Source organism: Taudactylus pleione, unplaced genomic scaffold, assembly GCF_031769625.1.
Source record: "Taudactylus pleione unplaced genomic scaffold, aTauple2 ptg000372l, whole genome shotgun sequence".
Lineage (NCBI taxonomy): Eukaryota > Metazoa > Chordata > Amphibia > Anura > Myobatrachidae > Taudactylus > Taudactylus pleione.
The window spans coordinates 13,557,331-13,573,543 of NW_028284773.1; the positions used below are offsets into that span (position 1 = coordinate 13,557,331).

The 16,213-nt window shown below is 45.1% G+C and overlaps 1 protein-coding gene across 3 annotated transcripts in view; it reads left to right on the plus strand.

Annotated features, from left to right (window-relative positions):
- ATP13A3 (ATPase 13A3) overlaps positions 1-16,213 on the plus strand; it is a 189,784-nt gene that overhangs the window by 122,780 nt on the left and 50,791 nt on the right. For all 3 annotated transcript variants that reach the window (XM_088444754.1, XM_088444753.1, XM_088444755.1), the window contains exons 8-15: positions 201-335; positions 740-812; positions 2,113-2,244; positions 2,809-2,988; positions 3,129-3,286; positions 3,370-3,558; positions 10,602-10,663; positions 12,670-12,820. In XM_088444754.1, coding sequence (XP_088300880.1) covers positions 201-335; positions 740-812; positions 2,113-2,244; positions 2,809-2,988; positions 3,129-3,286; positions 3,370-3,558; positions 10,602-10,663; positions 12,670-12,820 — 1,080 coding nt within the window. The remainder of the gene's footprint in view (positions 1-200; positions 336-739; positions 813-2,112; positions 2,245-2,808; positions 2,989-3,128; positions 3,287-3,369; positions 3,559-10,601; positions 10,664-12,669; positions 12,821-16,213) is intronic.

Consider the following 16,213-nt stretch of genomic DNA (forward strand, 5'->3'; position numbering starts at 1 on the left):
ACTTATAATATAATGTAATGTGAATATATTATTTATGGTAGATACTCATAGAATTGATGTCATATGCTGCCTGGAGTGCCAGGAATATAATGCTGAATTCTATATGGGAAAGCATTTGGTCCTATTCCAAAGCATATTTAGTTGTGTACTTGAACTGTAAATTTGCTTTTTTCTTAATGTATATATTTTTTTGCTTTCAGGTTCTCAATCCTTTTTACATTTTTCAACTATTCAGTGTTATTTTATGGAGCACAGACGAATATTACTACTATGCAGCAACCATTGTGTTAATGTCTGTTATCTCCGTTATCAGTTCTTTGTACACCATTAAAAAGGTAAACTTGTCTCATGTGTTTGGATTTCTATTAGAAACATTTGCATGACATTGACTGTTAATATATGAAGCTGTTGCTTTCCTAGGTCTCCAACTAAATGTTGTCTGATAACATTAAAACTGCTAAAAGGGAAAATATGGCCTACTGTACTTTTTTATATTATTTGAATACAAAATATTAGAATGTCAAGTCCCCTTTCCAGAAACACTGCATATACAGAGATACAGAGGAAGTACTGTATAGAAGTATTTCTTTGTAGTAACTCTTTTTCTATCATGCGCATGATAAGTAGACCATGTACTACTGTATACTGTTAGCTAGTGTTTGTCATGACATATGACACTTGTGCTGGTAATGGCCAATGCATTGATACTACTGACTCATTTGTGTGTTTCTTTTAACAGCAATATATCATGCTACACGACATGGTTGCAGCTCACAGTATTCTCAGAGTTACTGTGTGCAGAGTAAATAAAGGTAAATCATTTATTGTGGTTCATTTTATGACATGGGATTTGGTCTGAAGGTTAATAACACTTGCACCTTTTAAAACTGTATTGAATTAATCCCAGTATGTAATATGTGTTCATATTGCTAAGTTTTCCTGTTTTATATGACTATAGCTTTAGGGGATGTCGGGTGGCCCCATTTCCCAGTTTGGTGAAAGTTATGGACTAAAACCGTCTTTTAAAAAATACAAATCACCTGGTAGGCAGTATTTTAACTATTCAGTATGTAAAAGAAAAAGGCCTTGGTATACTTGTCTACATAACATTTTAACACGTTTTAATAAACTGCTTTGTAAATAATGCAATCATAATCCCTACTACATCTAATAAGACTCTTCCCTAGCTTTGAAATTTTAAACTCTCTAAAAACCCACCTTTTGCTAGGCCGTATATTACTCCCACCCATAGTACTCACAGTGGTGCTCCCTCACTGCTTTCTTATGCTGGGTACACACTGGGCGATATATCAGCCATTCAATCGAATGGCCGGTATATCGTGAGCGTGTCGGCGGGAGTGTAGTTTACCCTCGATATGTCTGTGAACGACGATATTCACAGACCTTTCATGTCTGCTCTGCAGATATAGCTGACCGTCCGTACACTTCCTGCTGGGACTGACATCACAGATGGCAAATTCAAATGCCCGCCCAGCTGAGAGGTCAGGACGGGGATGTTGTCGGCATCACGGCAAGGGGGATGCCGATGGTCTTAATACCAGTGTCGAAATCCCGACACGTCAGGATCCCGGCACCAGCATCCCAAAGGTAAGTATCGGCTTTTTTAGGGGGAGGTTAGGGCTAGGCATGGGGGGGGGGTAGGGTAGGGTTAGGCACCGTGTAGGGGGTGTTAGGTTTAGGGAGCGGGGAGGGGGAGGTTAGGTTTAGGCACTTGGGGGGGAGGTTAGGCTTAGGCACTGGGGAGGGTTAGAGTAGGGGTTAGAAAAATACATACCTGTCTTCCCTATGGGTGTCGGGATTCTGGCTGTTGGGATGCCGCTGTCTGTATTCTGACCAGCGGCATCCCGACAGCCGGGATTTTGTACCCAACCCGCCAGGACGACATGTCGAGCTGCCAAATGGTAAAGTATACTTGTCTGAATTGGCCACTTGGTCGACGTGACAGCCAGTCGACCTAGTGTGTACCCAGCTTTAGTTGCCACACTGGCTTCCCTTGACTTGGCTACCTTTTTCCCACCAGATTGTAAATTCTCTCATGAGCAGGTGTATGAGTAAAAACAAATGAATAATCGCCTATCTTGTCTTATTCAGAGGTAGAAGAAATCCTTTCTACGGAACTTGTACCTGGGGATATTATGCTGATCCCACCTAATGGGACCATTATGCCATGTGATGCCGTCCTGATTAGTGGAACCTGCATTGTGAATGAAAGCATGTTGACAGGTACTGATGTGTAAATAGAGGCTGTTGACCGGTAACTGACATTTAAATGGCAGCATGTTGATAGGTTCCTGACATATGAATAGAAGCATGTTGACAGGAAACGGACATGTAAATAGGAGCATTTTGACAGGTAGCAGACATGTAAATAGAAGCATGTTGACAGGTAACAGACATGTAAATGGAAGCATGTTGACTGGTGTCTAAAAGGAAGCATTCTGGAAGGTAATTGGTATGTAAATGGAAGCATTTCACCAGGTAAGGTGGTGTGTAAATGGAAGCATCTCTGCAGGTACTAGCCTGTGAATGGAAGCATGTTAGCAGGCTCTACTGTGTGAATGGAAGCATATTGATAAGTAAATTACATTTAATTGGAAGTATGCCGAAGGGGAACTAAATTGAATGTTTGTTGAAAGATAAATAGATTGTAAATGGAAGGATGTGGACAGGTAACTAGAGTGTAAATGGATGTATGACGACAGGTAAATGGAACCATGCCAACAGAACAGTTAGGTCATAGCCAGTGGTTGTAATTTATACATTATTTCTATGTGTTGTTTACAATAGGCGAGAGTGTACCAGTTACAAAAACAAACTTGTCCGACCCCTCGACAAATTCCAGAGGAGCAGAAGATGAGATTTATAGTCCAGACGTTCACAAGCGCCACACTTTGTTTTGTGGGACCAATGTTATCCAGACCAGATTTTATGCTGGAGAACCTGTCAAAGCCATAATTGTTCGGACAGGTAAAACACCTTTCTATGTAAAATTAAAACCATTATAATAGTCTTATGTCTGCTCTTATTATAGTTGTATTATTTTTTTTCAATTCTGTATTTTGACTGATGGAGGGCTGATGTATTTATATTGTCTGTTGTATTCCCAGGATTCAGCACCTCTAAAGGACAGCTTATTCGTTCCATACTCTATCCAAAACCAACAGACTTCAAGCTATACAGAGATGCCTATATGTTCCTTCTATGTCTCGTGGGGGTGGCTGGAGTTGGGTTCATTTACACTCTTGTACATAGCATTTTAAATAAGGTGAGCAATTTTTCTAGACACATTGATATATCTTCTGTTAATCTACAGTAATTACAGATTTAACTGCTAGTTCTGTGTTCTAGGTCCCAGCCGGGACTATTGTTATTGAGTCCTTGGACATCATAACCATTACAGTTCCTCCTGCTCTTCCTGCTGCCATGACTGCTGGTATTGTGTATGCACAGAGGCGCCTGAAAAAACTTGGCATCTTCTGTATCAGTCCTCAACGGATAAATATCTGTGGACAGTTAAATCTCATATGCTTTGACAAGGTAAATGTATTGCAAACTTTATTTTCTTTTTAATTGAAAATGTTATATTGGCTGAAGAATAATTATTTTTTACATGTTCAGTATTCATCTCTTTGGGCATGATTAGAAATATTCCATTATAGGGAGCGTAAAGTGATTTAACCATATATTTTGCCAATTTTATATATGTAATGTAAGTATTAACCACTTTCCAAAAGCCCACCTTATATAATATGTAGCACATACTTTAATGAAACCTGAGCTACTATTTATAAATGGTACTGAAGATGGACGTTTGAGGCCACTCAACTTATAGCACTTGAACTAGGCTTCCCAATACGTAAACTGTTTCCTCATTTGGCATACCACAGATAAATGGTGATGTCACCGGGACTTCCCCCCTGTCATGGTGAAAGTATCTCTGTATCTCTGTAATAATCAATACCTGCAGAGATTCAGAGAGTACATAGGTTAGATGCTCTCTGCACATCCATGTTACAATTAATCTTTTACATTTCTTTTTCCTTCTTCCTCCACAGGGGGGACACAAGCTCTACGCTGGGTATAGGTTGGAGTCTGAGCACCACATTGTTAATACTTGTAATCCATCAGCCCAGACTCCCTCCTCCCTACACCCCGCCCGCAGCAGCGGCACATTGAGGAAGCTGTGCAAACAGCTTCAAACTTTTTCTTTTCTTTTTCTATAATTTTTTACACTGCGTAGGCAGCACTGGGGGTCCTGCAGGACACCTGCACTGCCACTCCAACATCCCAGTGCCGGTGGCTGCAGCGCTTGCAACCGGGTAAGTTTCTAAGGCCGGAGCTCTACAGAGGGAGCCGGCGCAGCAGGAGGACAGGTAAGGTGGCTCCCTGCTTGCAGGGAGCTGCAGTTTTACAGCTTTTCACTGCTGGTTAGGGAGTCACTGGCTGTGGGTACCTAGGTCCTCTCTGCATCCCCATCAGGGCAGCGGGCACCGCGGTGTTCATGCCAGAAGGGGGCGGTGGGCTCTCCCCCTTAGCTCCTCCCCTGGGTGCTGTCCCTCAAGAGGTAATCTGTCCCAGGGTCCCTCCTCCTCTCTCCCCTCCTTCAGAGATGCTGGGCAGCCATTTTCACAGTGCCTGCTAGTGCAGCTTGTCTCCGGAGAGTGCAGGCTCCTGGTCTCAGCGTCAAGGAGACGTACTTTCTTTGATTAAAGCGGTTAAATTGGTACTGCTTATCAAGGATCCAGAGCCGGCCCCTATGTCCAACGCTCCAGTGTTTAAGCGTCAAAAAAAGGCAGTTTCAGAGTTTACTTCCACTGTGCAGCTTGAACACCTTTTGGAGGAGGCATGGTACCACCCTAATAGGCACTTTCAGGATTGTAAGTGCATTACTTCCTTTTATCCTCTGCCTGCTGCCGTTGGTGGGAGTCTCCTCCCACGGTTAATGTGTATATTGCCCACCTGGTCCTCTTCCTAACACGGCATCCCTTAAGGACCCAATTGATAGGTTTGAGAAATGTTTCCAACATCCTATTTATTCTAATGCAAGTGTGGTTGCCCGTCCAGCCCTGGCATCTGCTTTGTTTGCTAATGCCATCATTGCTGGGCTGACGCCCTGGAGGATGGCCTCACTTCAGGTACCCACAGGAATGAGCTTTTGTTTCTCGTGGATTATATTCGAGTGGTGGCTTCTAATCTTTGGGAGACGGCTATAGGTATTCTAACTTCCAAGGTACAGTGGTGCTTGAAAGTTTTTGGCCTAAAACTACCTCAGATTTTCACACAAGTCCTAAGAGTAGATAAAGAGAACCAAATCAAACAAATGAGACAAAATAATTATACATGCTCATTTTTTTTTTTTTGAAGAAAATTATCCAATATCACATATCTGTGAGTGGCAAAAGTATGTGAACCTTTAGGCTTAGCAGATATTTTGAAGGTGAAATTACAGTCAGGTATTTTCAATCTATGGGATGACAATCAGGTGGAGTGGACAACCTGTCTTTTAAAAAGAACAAAACATATTTGTGGAAGTGTATCATGCCACGAACAAAGGAGATTTCTGAGGACCTCAGAAGAAGAGTTGTTGATGCTCATCAGGCTGGAAAAGGTTACAAAACCATCTCTAAAGAGTTTGGACTCCACCAATCAACAGTTAGACAGATTGTGTACAAATGAGAAAATTCCAGACCATTATTACCCTCCCCGGGAATGGTCAACGAATAAAGCCTTTCTCACATTGGCTAATGTTCCTGAGTCCACCATCAGGAGGAGACTGAACAACAATGGTGTGCATGGCAGGATTGCAAGGAAAAAGCTGATGCTGTCCAAAAAGAACATTGCTGCCTGTCTGCAGTTTGCTGAAGATCACCTGGACAAGCCAGAAGACTATTGGAACAATGTTTTGAGGACAGATGAGTCCAAAATAAAGCTTTTTGGTTTAAATGAGAAGCGTTTTGTTTGGAGAAAGGAGAACACTGCATTCCGGCATAAAAACCTCATACCATCTGTGAAACACGGTGGTGGTGGTATATTGGTTTGGGCCCGTTTTGCTGCATCTGACCCAGGACGACTTGCCATCATTGATGGGACAATGAATTGTACCAGAATATTCTAAAGGAAAATGTCAGGACATCTGTCCATGAGCTATATCTCAAGAGAATGTAGGTCATGCAGCAAGACAATGACCCAAAGCACGCAAGTCATTCAACCAAAGAATGGTTAAAGAAGAATACATTTAAAGTTTTGGAATGGCCAAGTCAAAGTCCTGACCTTAATCCAATCGAAATGTTGTGGAAGGACCTGAAACGAGCAGTTCATGGGAGGAAACCCACCAACATAACAGAGTTGAAGTTGTATTGTACGGAGGAAAGGGGTAAAAGTCCTCCAAGCCGATGTTTATAACTAATCAACAATTACCAGAAACGTTTAGAAGCAGTTTTGCTGCACAAGGGGGTCATACCAGATACTGAAAGCAAAGGTTCACTTACTTTTGACACTCACAGTTGTGATATTGGATCATTTTCTTCAATAAAAAAAATTAGCACATCTTTTTTGTCTCATTTGTTTGATTAGTTTCTCTTTATCTACTTTTAGGACTTGTGTGAAAATCTGAGGTAGTTTTAGGCCAAATTTCAGCAGATATATCAAATTTTGAAGGGTTCACAAACGTTCAAGCACCACCGTTTGTGCGTCTTACATGTCAGCTAGGAGAGCCCTCTGGCTTCGTTCTTGGTGGGCTGATGCTGACTCTAAAAAGGCCTTTGAAGCTCTCCCCTTTTCGGGGGATATTCTGTTTGGTCTGGAATTGGACAAGATGGTGGCTACGGTGGCAGCATCTAAGACTGCCTTTCACCCTTCTGGGGCAGCCCCTAGATCATGACCTTGTAATTTTCGCTCCTTTCGACCATAAGGAAAAGCCAGGGGCTTGTCGTTTTGCAGGTCCCATGGATTCTCTGTTAAAAGTTCTTAGCCAACAGGTAAACAACCCTGGTCTGCCAGGTGCCCAGCTGCTAAGCCAGCCGACAAGCCTGCTGCATGACTGGGCGGGCCTTAACATAGGGAACACCAGCGTGGGAGGCCGGCTTCTGCTTTTTTCCGAGATTTGGGGAGCGACCACGACGGACGCCTGGGTAAAAAGGGGTAGTCGCTCATGGATACGCGCTGAAGTTTCGGGAGCATCCTCCAGCCCAGTTTTTTCCAATGGTCTTCCTTTGGATCAGGAAACAGCAGGAGCCTTGAGGGTCCATTTGCTCTCTACTGGCCTCCCAAGGTCATTGTTCTGGCTCCCTCGTCTCAGCGGGGCATGGGCTTCTATGCCCGTCTTTTCCTAGTATGGAAGCCGAGCGGTTCCTTCCGGCCGATTCTCAACCACATAGAATCACTCTGCTCCATTATACTAGCTATGGAGCCAGGGGAATTCATGGCCACCTTAGACGTCCAAGATGTCTATTTGCATGTCCCCCATCCCTCTCAGTCACCAGCGATTCTTCAGGTTTGCTGTCCAGGAGGAACATTTCCAGTTTTGGGCTTTGCCATTTGGTCTTTCCACGGCTACTCATAACTTTTGTGAAGACATGGCGGCTCATCTTCGGAGCAGGAAAATCCAAATATTTTCCTATCTGGACGACTTGCTTCTCTTGGCCCAATCTCCGGAGGTCCTCATTTCACTGTGGACTTTCCCCAGACCCACGGATGGGTCATCAAATGGAAGAAATCATCTCTGACTCTGTCTCAAGAGGGAGTGCATTTGGGGGCCTTGCTTGCCTCCATGGTTCAGCGAGTGTTCCCCCCGGCAGACAAAGTTCAGTACTTACAGACCAAAATTTGTTTATTTCTGCGTCATCACTGGGTGTCAATACATTCTTGCATGCAGATCCTGGGTTCTCTGCTCTCCACCTTCGACATGGTAGAGTATGCCCAGTTCCAATCCCGGCCTCTCCAGTTAGAGATTCTGGCCTGGTGGAACAGATCCCATCTGCAGCTCAGATCTCAGATGATTGTCCTCTTTCAGGAAGGGCGTCATTCCCTCTTGTGGTGGCTCCTGGGGTCCCATCTAATCAGGGGACACCCCTTCTGTATTCAGGACTGGGTCCTCACCACCTACGCAAGTCTTCAGGGGTGGGGGGGCGGTGACCGGTCATCAGGAATATCAGGGTCAGTGGTCGGCTCAGGAGAGCCAGCTACCGATCAACGTTCTGGACCTCCGAGCGGTTTACAAAGCTCTGTGTCTAGCTCTGCCTCTCCTGCAGCGTCGTCCGGTCCAGGTACAGTCCGACAACGTGACAGCTGTTGCCTACATGATCCATCAGGGTGGCACTTGCAGTCGGGGTGCCATGAAGGAGTTAAGACGCATTCTCTTTTGGGCGGAGCGACATTTTCCGTCTCTGTCAACAGTCCTACATAATTGGGAAGTCTGTCTCAGGGCCCGCGATTCCAATCCGGATATGGCCCGTCTCGCTTTGACGGGGTGGCTCTTGAGACATCCATCCTGAGAGCTAAGGGGTTCTCCAGGTTGGTTATTAACAATATTGTCAATGCCTGTTAGCCCTCTTCGGCTAGAATTTACCATCGGGTCTAGAGGACTTACGTTGACTGGTGTTGGTTAAGAATTTTAAGCCCAGGTCACACCGGCTCTCTCGAGTGGGCCTCCGCCTTGCTTCACTGAAGGTGCAGGTTTCAGCCCTCTCTGTACTCTTCCAGAGACAGATTGCGCTGTTACCTGATGTTCCGACTTTCCTACAGGGTGTCCTCAATGTACAGCCTCCATTTGTACCTCCTTTTGAATTTGTCTTTGGTACTTAGGGCTCTTCAGTCTTCACCTTTTGAGCCTTTAGACACAGTGGACATTCGTTGGATTACCTGGAAGACTGTCTTCCTTCTTGTCCTGTCGCTCTCCGTTTCTGATCTTTCACCAGGACAGCGCTGTCCTTCGAACATGATTAGGCTACCTTACTAAAGTTGTTTCCAGGTTCCACATCAATCAAGAGATTGTGGTCCCTTCTTTTCAGATTCCGGATGCTACATCGGTGGAGGCCTCCTTGGGTGTCGCGCGGGCCCTTCGTATTTATGTGGACAGGACAAAGGACCTTCGTAGAACAGATGCTCTCTTTGTCCTGTACGATAGTCACAAATTGGACTCGCGGGCTGCTAAGCAGTTTTTGGCCAGATGGATTCGTTTGACTATCCGCCTCGCTTATGCGATGGCGGACCTTTTCAACTTCGCGGACAGTGCGACATGGTGGCACTGCGGAGCAGCTATGTATTTAAAGCGTTCACGCTGTTCTCTGCACATACGTTTCTGAAATTCTATTCCTTTGATACCTTCGCTTCCCCTGATGCAGCTTTTGGACGAAGAGTTCTCAGTGCAGCCCTGGAGGATGTGCCAGCATAGAGCCTGTGTGCCCTATGGAGGAAGAAGAAAAGGAGATTTATGCGTTTACCTGTTAAATCCTTTTGTTCGATTCCATAGGGGACACAGGGCACCCACCCTGACGTATCTGGTGTGTGGAGCATTGCTCTGCTTCTGGTTCTACTGTCCACATCTGCTGTGCGTTTGAACCTGAGTGCGTGTCCGTCTTCTTTCTCCTCCTTCTCACTCCTTGCCTTGGGCTTGCTAGCGTAGAGCCTGTGTCCCCTATGGAATCAAAGTAATGGATTTAACAGGTAAGCACATAAATCTCCTTTTTTTTTTACCATAAAAAAAAATATTGCCATGGTCTCCCACCATATCCCTTCCAGCTTGCCAAAATGCAAAATGAAGCCATCCATCCTCTGGGACCCTGAACAAAAAAAGGCACTTTTACTTCATTTCTCTCTACCCACTTAGCCCCCACCTTGAGGCTACAACTGCCCATGGACGTTTTGGTAGTTTTTAGATTCAGTAAAATGTATATTTTTTTAGAAAAGGTACCTATAGACATGCATCTAGTCATTAGAATTGTTTTTCAACATTTTTCTATAGTCACACTTTGCTGTCACAATTTACAGTTGGGTGTCTAGTTTGCAATATACTAAGGAAGTTGTCACAGGGAAAGCTGCCTCTGTTTAGGCTGTACTGTTTAATGTGAGAGCTTTTTGTCTTCATATTCTAATGTGGGCCATACATCTACAGACTAATTCCCTGTACTGCTTTAATAAAAAAAATATATATTGGTGGACTTAGATGATCGGTGATCCTTAGGAGAATTGAGGGAAATTCAACATGTTAAAAAAAAAAACCTGACTTGCTGATTCCAAACATTTTCGGGTTGGTATCAGTGAATCAAGTTTGTCCAACATGTTGGTATTCTCTGCTCCCCCGACCACGGCAGAATGGTGAATTTCCCTGATACAGGCCAGATGTATGGGACCCGTAAGTCAGTCAAGAAAATTTGTGTATGAAGTTCGCACTTTAGATATAAATTATGCATTTGGGTCATATGTGTATTTATGGAATGGCTATTACTGTGTCACATGTAATATCATTCTGATCCCTTTGTTCCTAAGCTAATCATTTTATTCCTTTCTTACTACAATACTGTTAAATTGTCTGGGTTTATCAAAAGGGATATTGGTTTTGAATAAACTTTCTTATCTTACAGACTGGCACTCTTACTGAAGATGGCTTGGACCTCTGGGGAATCCAAAGAGTAGAGAATGCTCGGTGAGAAACTATTTGGCGGCATTGTACTCCTATACTTTTTTCTGTGATATCACATAGGTTGACTTACGAGTTTAACTCATTTGACATTGCTTATTGTTCACATATATTCTGCACTTTGTTACACACTGCACTTCAGAGGTGACTGAAATCTTGCATGAGAAATTACCATGATCAAGTATTTATATGGTGCCACAAAAATATAGGAATAGAACACAGATGTACAAGGTTGGTGGAGAAGGTGCAGACATGAGATTGAGAGGAAGAGGGTTCTGCTTGTGAGAACTTGAAATCCAAAGAGAGACTAATGGTGCATACACACATTCAGATATGTCAGATGAACTATTTAAGACTATTAAAATGAATGGAATCGTCCAAATCTGACTGCAAACACATCAGATGCCAGACATCGTTATCTGACAAGCGGGAACGCTCATCGTTGCAGGCTCACATGTCAGATTTTCTTCCAGATATGAATGATTTTTAAAATCGTTATCATTCAGATCTGACAGAAAATCTGACCTTGTGTATGCACCATTAGGGGTATATTTACTAAAGTGAGAGGTTTTTTTTGAAGTGGAGATGTTGCCCAAAGCAACCATTCAGATTCTACTTAACATTTACCTAGTACCTTCTAGAAGATAATAGCTAGAATCTGATTGGTTGCTATAGGCAGCATCTCCACTTCTGAAAGCTCTCACTTTAGTAAATTTACCCCTAAGACAGTAGTAAGCTAGAAGGGTGGCCTGTTGGCTGGTAGTGCCCAGAGAGAGGAGCATTAGGTGAGATAGCATAAGATCCAATAAAAAGGTGAGTTTTGATGAACGCTTGTAATATTAAAGCTAATGGAGTCGAGTCAGATCAGAGAGGAAGGGTGTGTCATAAGAAGGAAACAGCATGACTTGGTGACAGGAGTTGGTGGGTGATTATAATATTTGGTAGGAGCAGGTCAGATTCATTTCTAAGAAGGTGTAAGGGAGAGCATCCTGTGACCAGGGAGAGCTGTATGAGGGAGAGCTGTTGGTGAGGAGGTGTCTGGATTGCATTCTGAAGGTAATGTGTAGCCAGTGTAGTAATTGCAGAATGGTGCAGCAGATGTGAAATGATGAGATAATATGCTCAGTCAGTCTTATCATAACATTCAGGACCGATAGGGATAGAGCAAGTTGGGTGAGGGATAGACCAGACCGGAGGTTGCAGTAGTCTCAGTGATAATGAGAGAATAAGTCTCTGTAAAAGTGAAAGAGGCACTTATTGTGGCAGTGATTCTAAAGAGAAGGCAACAAGACAGTGCAAAGTATTTTTGGGTGCTGTAAAGCTGAGAGCAGTATCAAAGGTGACACAAAGCTGGGGAGTGCGTGATGTCATTAGGGATGAGGGGTGGGTATAGTGACATTGGGAGCAAAGAAGATGAGTATTGACCATGTTGAGATTTAAGTAGTGTTTGCATATCCAAGTGGACATGGTGGAAAGGCAGCTGGACAATGGGGGTTATCCATTAAATTAATATTATTGCCATTTCAAATCCTGCGGGCAAAGCTACTGAAAATTGTTTGAAAACCTTCTGGTTGGTAAATATAGCCCATGGACAAAAGAGACAGTAGAGGGCTGGTAGAGATGCTGAAATAGCATATTAGTTTACCAAGAGAAAAGATATGCAGTGACAAATATCAGAGCCTTGAGGGACCCTAACAAATGGAGTAAGGGGAGATTGTACCATAAATAGAGACGCTAAAGGGTTGTTCTGATTGTTAGTAGAGCCAGGAGAGCACAGTTTTGCAAAGGCATGACAGGTGTGCAGGAGAAGAGTGAGGTCAACTGCATTAAAAGCAGCCAAAATGTGAAGAAGGATAAGTATGCAGATGTGACCCTTTGATTTAGAACTGTGTGCAGACCATTGGTTGCTTTAGTGAGGGCAATTATGATGTCAGTGGTGTTACTATAAAAAATTTTCTTATTTACAAATTACAGATCTCATATTAACTAAATATTGTTTTTATATTTCTCAGGTTTCTTTTGCCAGAGGAAAAGGCTTGCAGTGAGAGTTTGGTTAAGTCTCAGTTTGTTGCCTGTATGTCAACCTGTCATTCACTCACAAAGATTGATGGGGTAATTTCAGGTGACCCTCTTGACTTAAAAATGTTTGAAGCCACAGAATGGGTGAGTTGTGTTCCATCTTTCTCAATGCTTTTTACACACACACACATTTATGGAACATTATGGGGCATATCCAATTAGGCACATGGAAAAGCTTCAGGTTCCACACCCAGCTATTCTATATTTCTTCTTCAGGGTCCATAGGCTCCACAGGGAGACAATGGGGTGGTACTGTAGGTGGGACCTGGAGGACTGGACACCAACAGCAAAGCTTTTCAATCCCAGGATGCTCTGGTCCTTCCCCCTATACCCCGTCCACAGCCTGAGGGCAACTCAGTTTCATTGGTGTCCGGCAGGGCTGGTTCACCATTTTTAACAGTGGGGTTGCTTCAAGCAGCCCATGCTTATTTTTATGATTTAATTTTTATTTCTGGTGTTTTGACTACTGAGCCGCAGGAAAAGACTGTCCCTTGGACGTCTGCGATGCTACTCCATCACCCCTCCGCGGCGCCATGACACCAAGCCCCGGCAAGGTACTCCTGGTGGGGCTCTGAGGGGGATTAGCCTCCACTGTCAGGAGACGGACCGGAGGTGCTGATGTGGGCACTGGTGAGCCCACGATTCCACAGGACCACCTGGGCATTAATATACTGGCGCAGGGCATATTTAGAGGCCAGAGGACCCGATGGCTAACTGCAGCACGGGGAGAAGGCGCTCTCCCTGCAGCCCCTCCCCTAGCTCAGGGCGCCATTCCACTGCAGTTTAACCGTTCCCCGAGCTGCTCCTCCCACACCCTCCGCCGCCTCAGAGACGCGCAGCAGCCATTTTCTCCGGGAACGCTGGGTACAGTCTCCCTGTATACCTCTCACACAGACCAGGTTATACAGCGCTACATCCTACCAGCCACTGTGGTCTGTGTAGTTGATTGTAGTGCCAATTGCAGATCTACAGTATACAGTGTTTTTCTGTATTTGTATGTGACTTGTGTTAACGCTGATCTCTTCTTTCTATACTGTTCAGCTTATACCTTTACCTTTATTCTAATATACCCTGACATCCTAAAGTATAGGGGGTTCATTGTGCCTCACATCTCCTATATATTTGTGAGGACTATCACATACTATATAGCAAGTTTGCACACTACACTGTGCCATATTACACATACTGCAGGGTGTTCACTGCACTGTATCATACTGTGTATTTTATTATTCTTGTGGCTATGTCTGGCAGAAGAAGAATAACAAGCAGGCTGATGCTGCTGCTCCTACTCTGGTGTCTTGTAAGTCCTGCTCAGCGGGCTTAGCCCCAGAGGACCTCATTTAGGATGGTCTTTGTACTAATTGTTACACAGCCTCAGCCCCGGTGTCGTCTCCTTATGACCCATCCTGGGCTGCCTTTTCTCAGGTGCTGACAAAGATTGAGGACAACTTGGCAGTCCCCATGGTAGTCCCCCCTGTGGGATGGCCAAAGCAGGTACTCCCTGCAAATCCTTTGCCTCCCCTATGGGTAGACGTACTGTCTACCTCAGTACAGAGTTTGTCTAATACCGCTACAGTTTTTCAGCAAATGCTGCAAAAGGAAAAGCCTTTACCTATTAAACGTGCTGTGTTATCTTCCCAGTCCACCCAGTTATCTGATTCTGATATATCATCTGGGGAGGCTGAAGACGCAGACCTCTCTGACTCTGTCTCAGGGGAATCAGTATGAAATACCGCCGGCCGCATGGCCGGCGGTTCGATTCCCGGCAGCGCCTGGCCGACCAAAGCAGAGTTCCCGGCAGCGGAAGCCCGACAGCGCTGGACAACACGATCGGCGATAGGTAAGTACTGACTAACCCCCTAACCCTCCTTAGGGGTGTCTAACCCTAACCTCCCCCCCAAGTGCCTAACCCTAATCCCCCTTTCCCCCGCTGCCTACACCTAAGTCCCCCGGGGGGGTGCCTAACCCTAAGTCCCCCCCAGGGGTGCCTAACCCTCCCTCCCCCTAGCCTAACCCTCCCGGGTGGGTGCCTAAGCCTAAATCCCCCCCCCGGGTGCCCTAAACCTAATCCAGAATTAGATACAATTGTGACTACTTTGGCAGCTTCCAATACAGTGTTTCTGTCCTCTACATATCATACAAAGCCTCAGACGTCATCCTTTCGGTCCTTTCACCCTCAAGGAAAAGCTTAAGGTCAGTCCTTTCCACGGCAGCAGGCATCAGCCAAGGCCTCCAAGCCTAGGGCCAAACATGCCTGGGCTACTAGACATCCACCTGCCAAGTCTGAGGACAAGCCTACAGCCTGACGGGACGGGCCTCTCCCTGGGGGCTCCCAAGGTGGGAGGCCGACTTCTTAAATTAGCCCGGGTTTGGCGTTGGACCATATCAGACGCCTGGGTAAGAGAAGTGGTCTCCCACAGATATGCCTTCTCCTTCCTAAGGCGACCCCCCCCAGCAATTCTTTTGCACAGGACCTCCAGCGGACCCAAGTAAGGCCCTGCTGCTCCAAAAAGCCATTCAGTCCTTACTGAATTCAGCAGTAAAAGTTCCGGTCTCCTCCTCACAACGAGGCAAGGGCTATTATTCTACACTTTTCCTGTTTCAGAAGCCCAACTGGTTCAGGGTGCACAGGTTTTGTATGGAAACCCTCCACACTATTATCCTAGTTATGGAGCCTGGCTGTCTCTTGACATTGAGGACGCTTACCTACATGTACTGGACGTTCAGGACACTTAGCTACATGTACCTACAGCGCCTTCTCAGCAACAATATCTCTGATTTGCTATCTAGGGATCAGACCACTCCCGTACTTAGATGACCACTTGCTGTTGGCCAGCTCTCCAGAGATTCTTCACCGCCATCTGCAGGTAACAGTTGTCTTCCTACAAACGCACGGTTGGCTGTTCAACTGGAAAATGTCTTCCCTGACACCTCCTCAAAGAATGGTACATTTAGGAGCCCTCTTGAACTCTAAGGTTCAGAGAATCTTCCTAACAGACAAGATATCATTAGTACAACAACGAGTGCGCAGACTGCCACGCAGTCGCCGAGTGTCAATTCACGCTGCAATGCAGACATTGGGATCAATGGTGTCCACCTTTGCCATGGTGGAGTTCGCGCAGTTCCATTTCTAATATTTCATCCAGACAGGGCTGTTCTTAAAACACGCCCGGGATTCCTTCACTAGGTGGTTTCTCGTTTCCACCTAAATGAGGAAATTGTGGTTCCGGCCTTTCAATCACCAGACCTCTCGGCAGGTGAGGCCTCTTTGGATGTGGTCTGTGCTCTGAAGATCTACGTTGACCGTACTGCTTCCGTCAAGAAATCGGACTCCCTCTTCGTCCTATATGGATTCCACAAGCAGGGATGGCCAGCTAACAAACAGGCTCTGGCCAGATGGATTCGCCTGACTATCTCACAGGCTTACACGCAGTCCAGCCTTCCTGTGCTGGGTACAGTATCTGCTCATTGTACTTG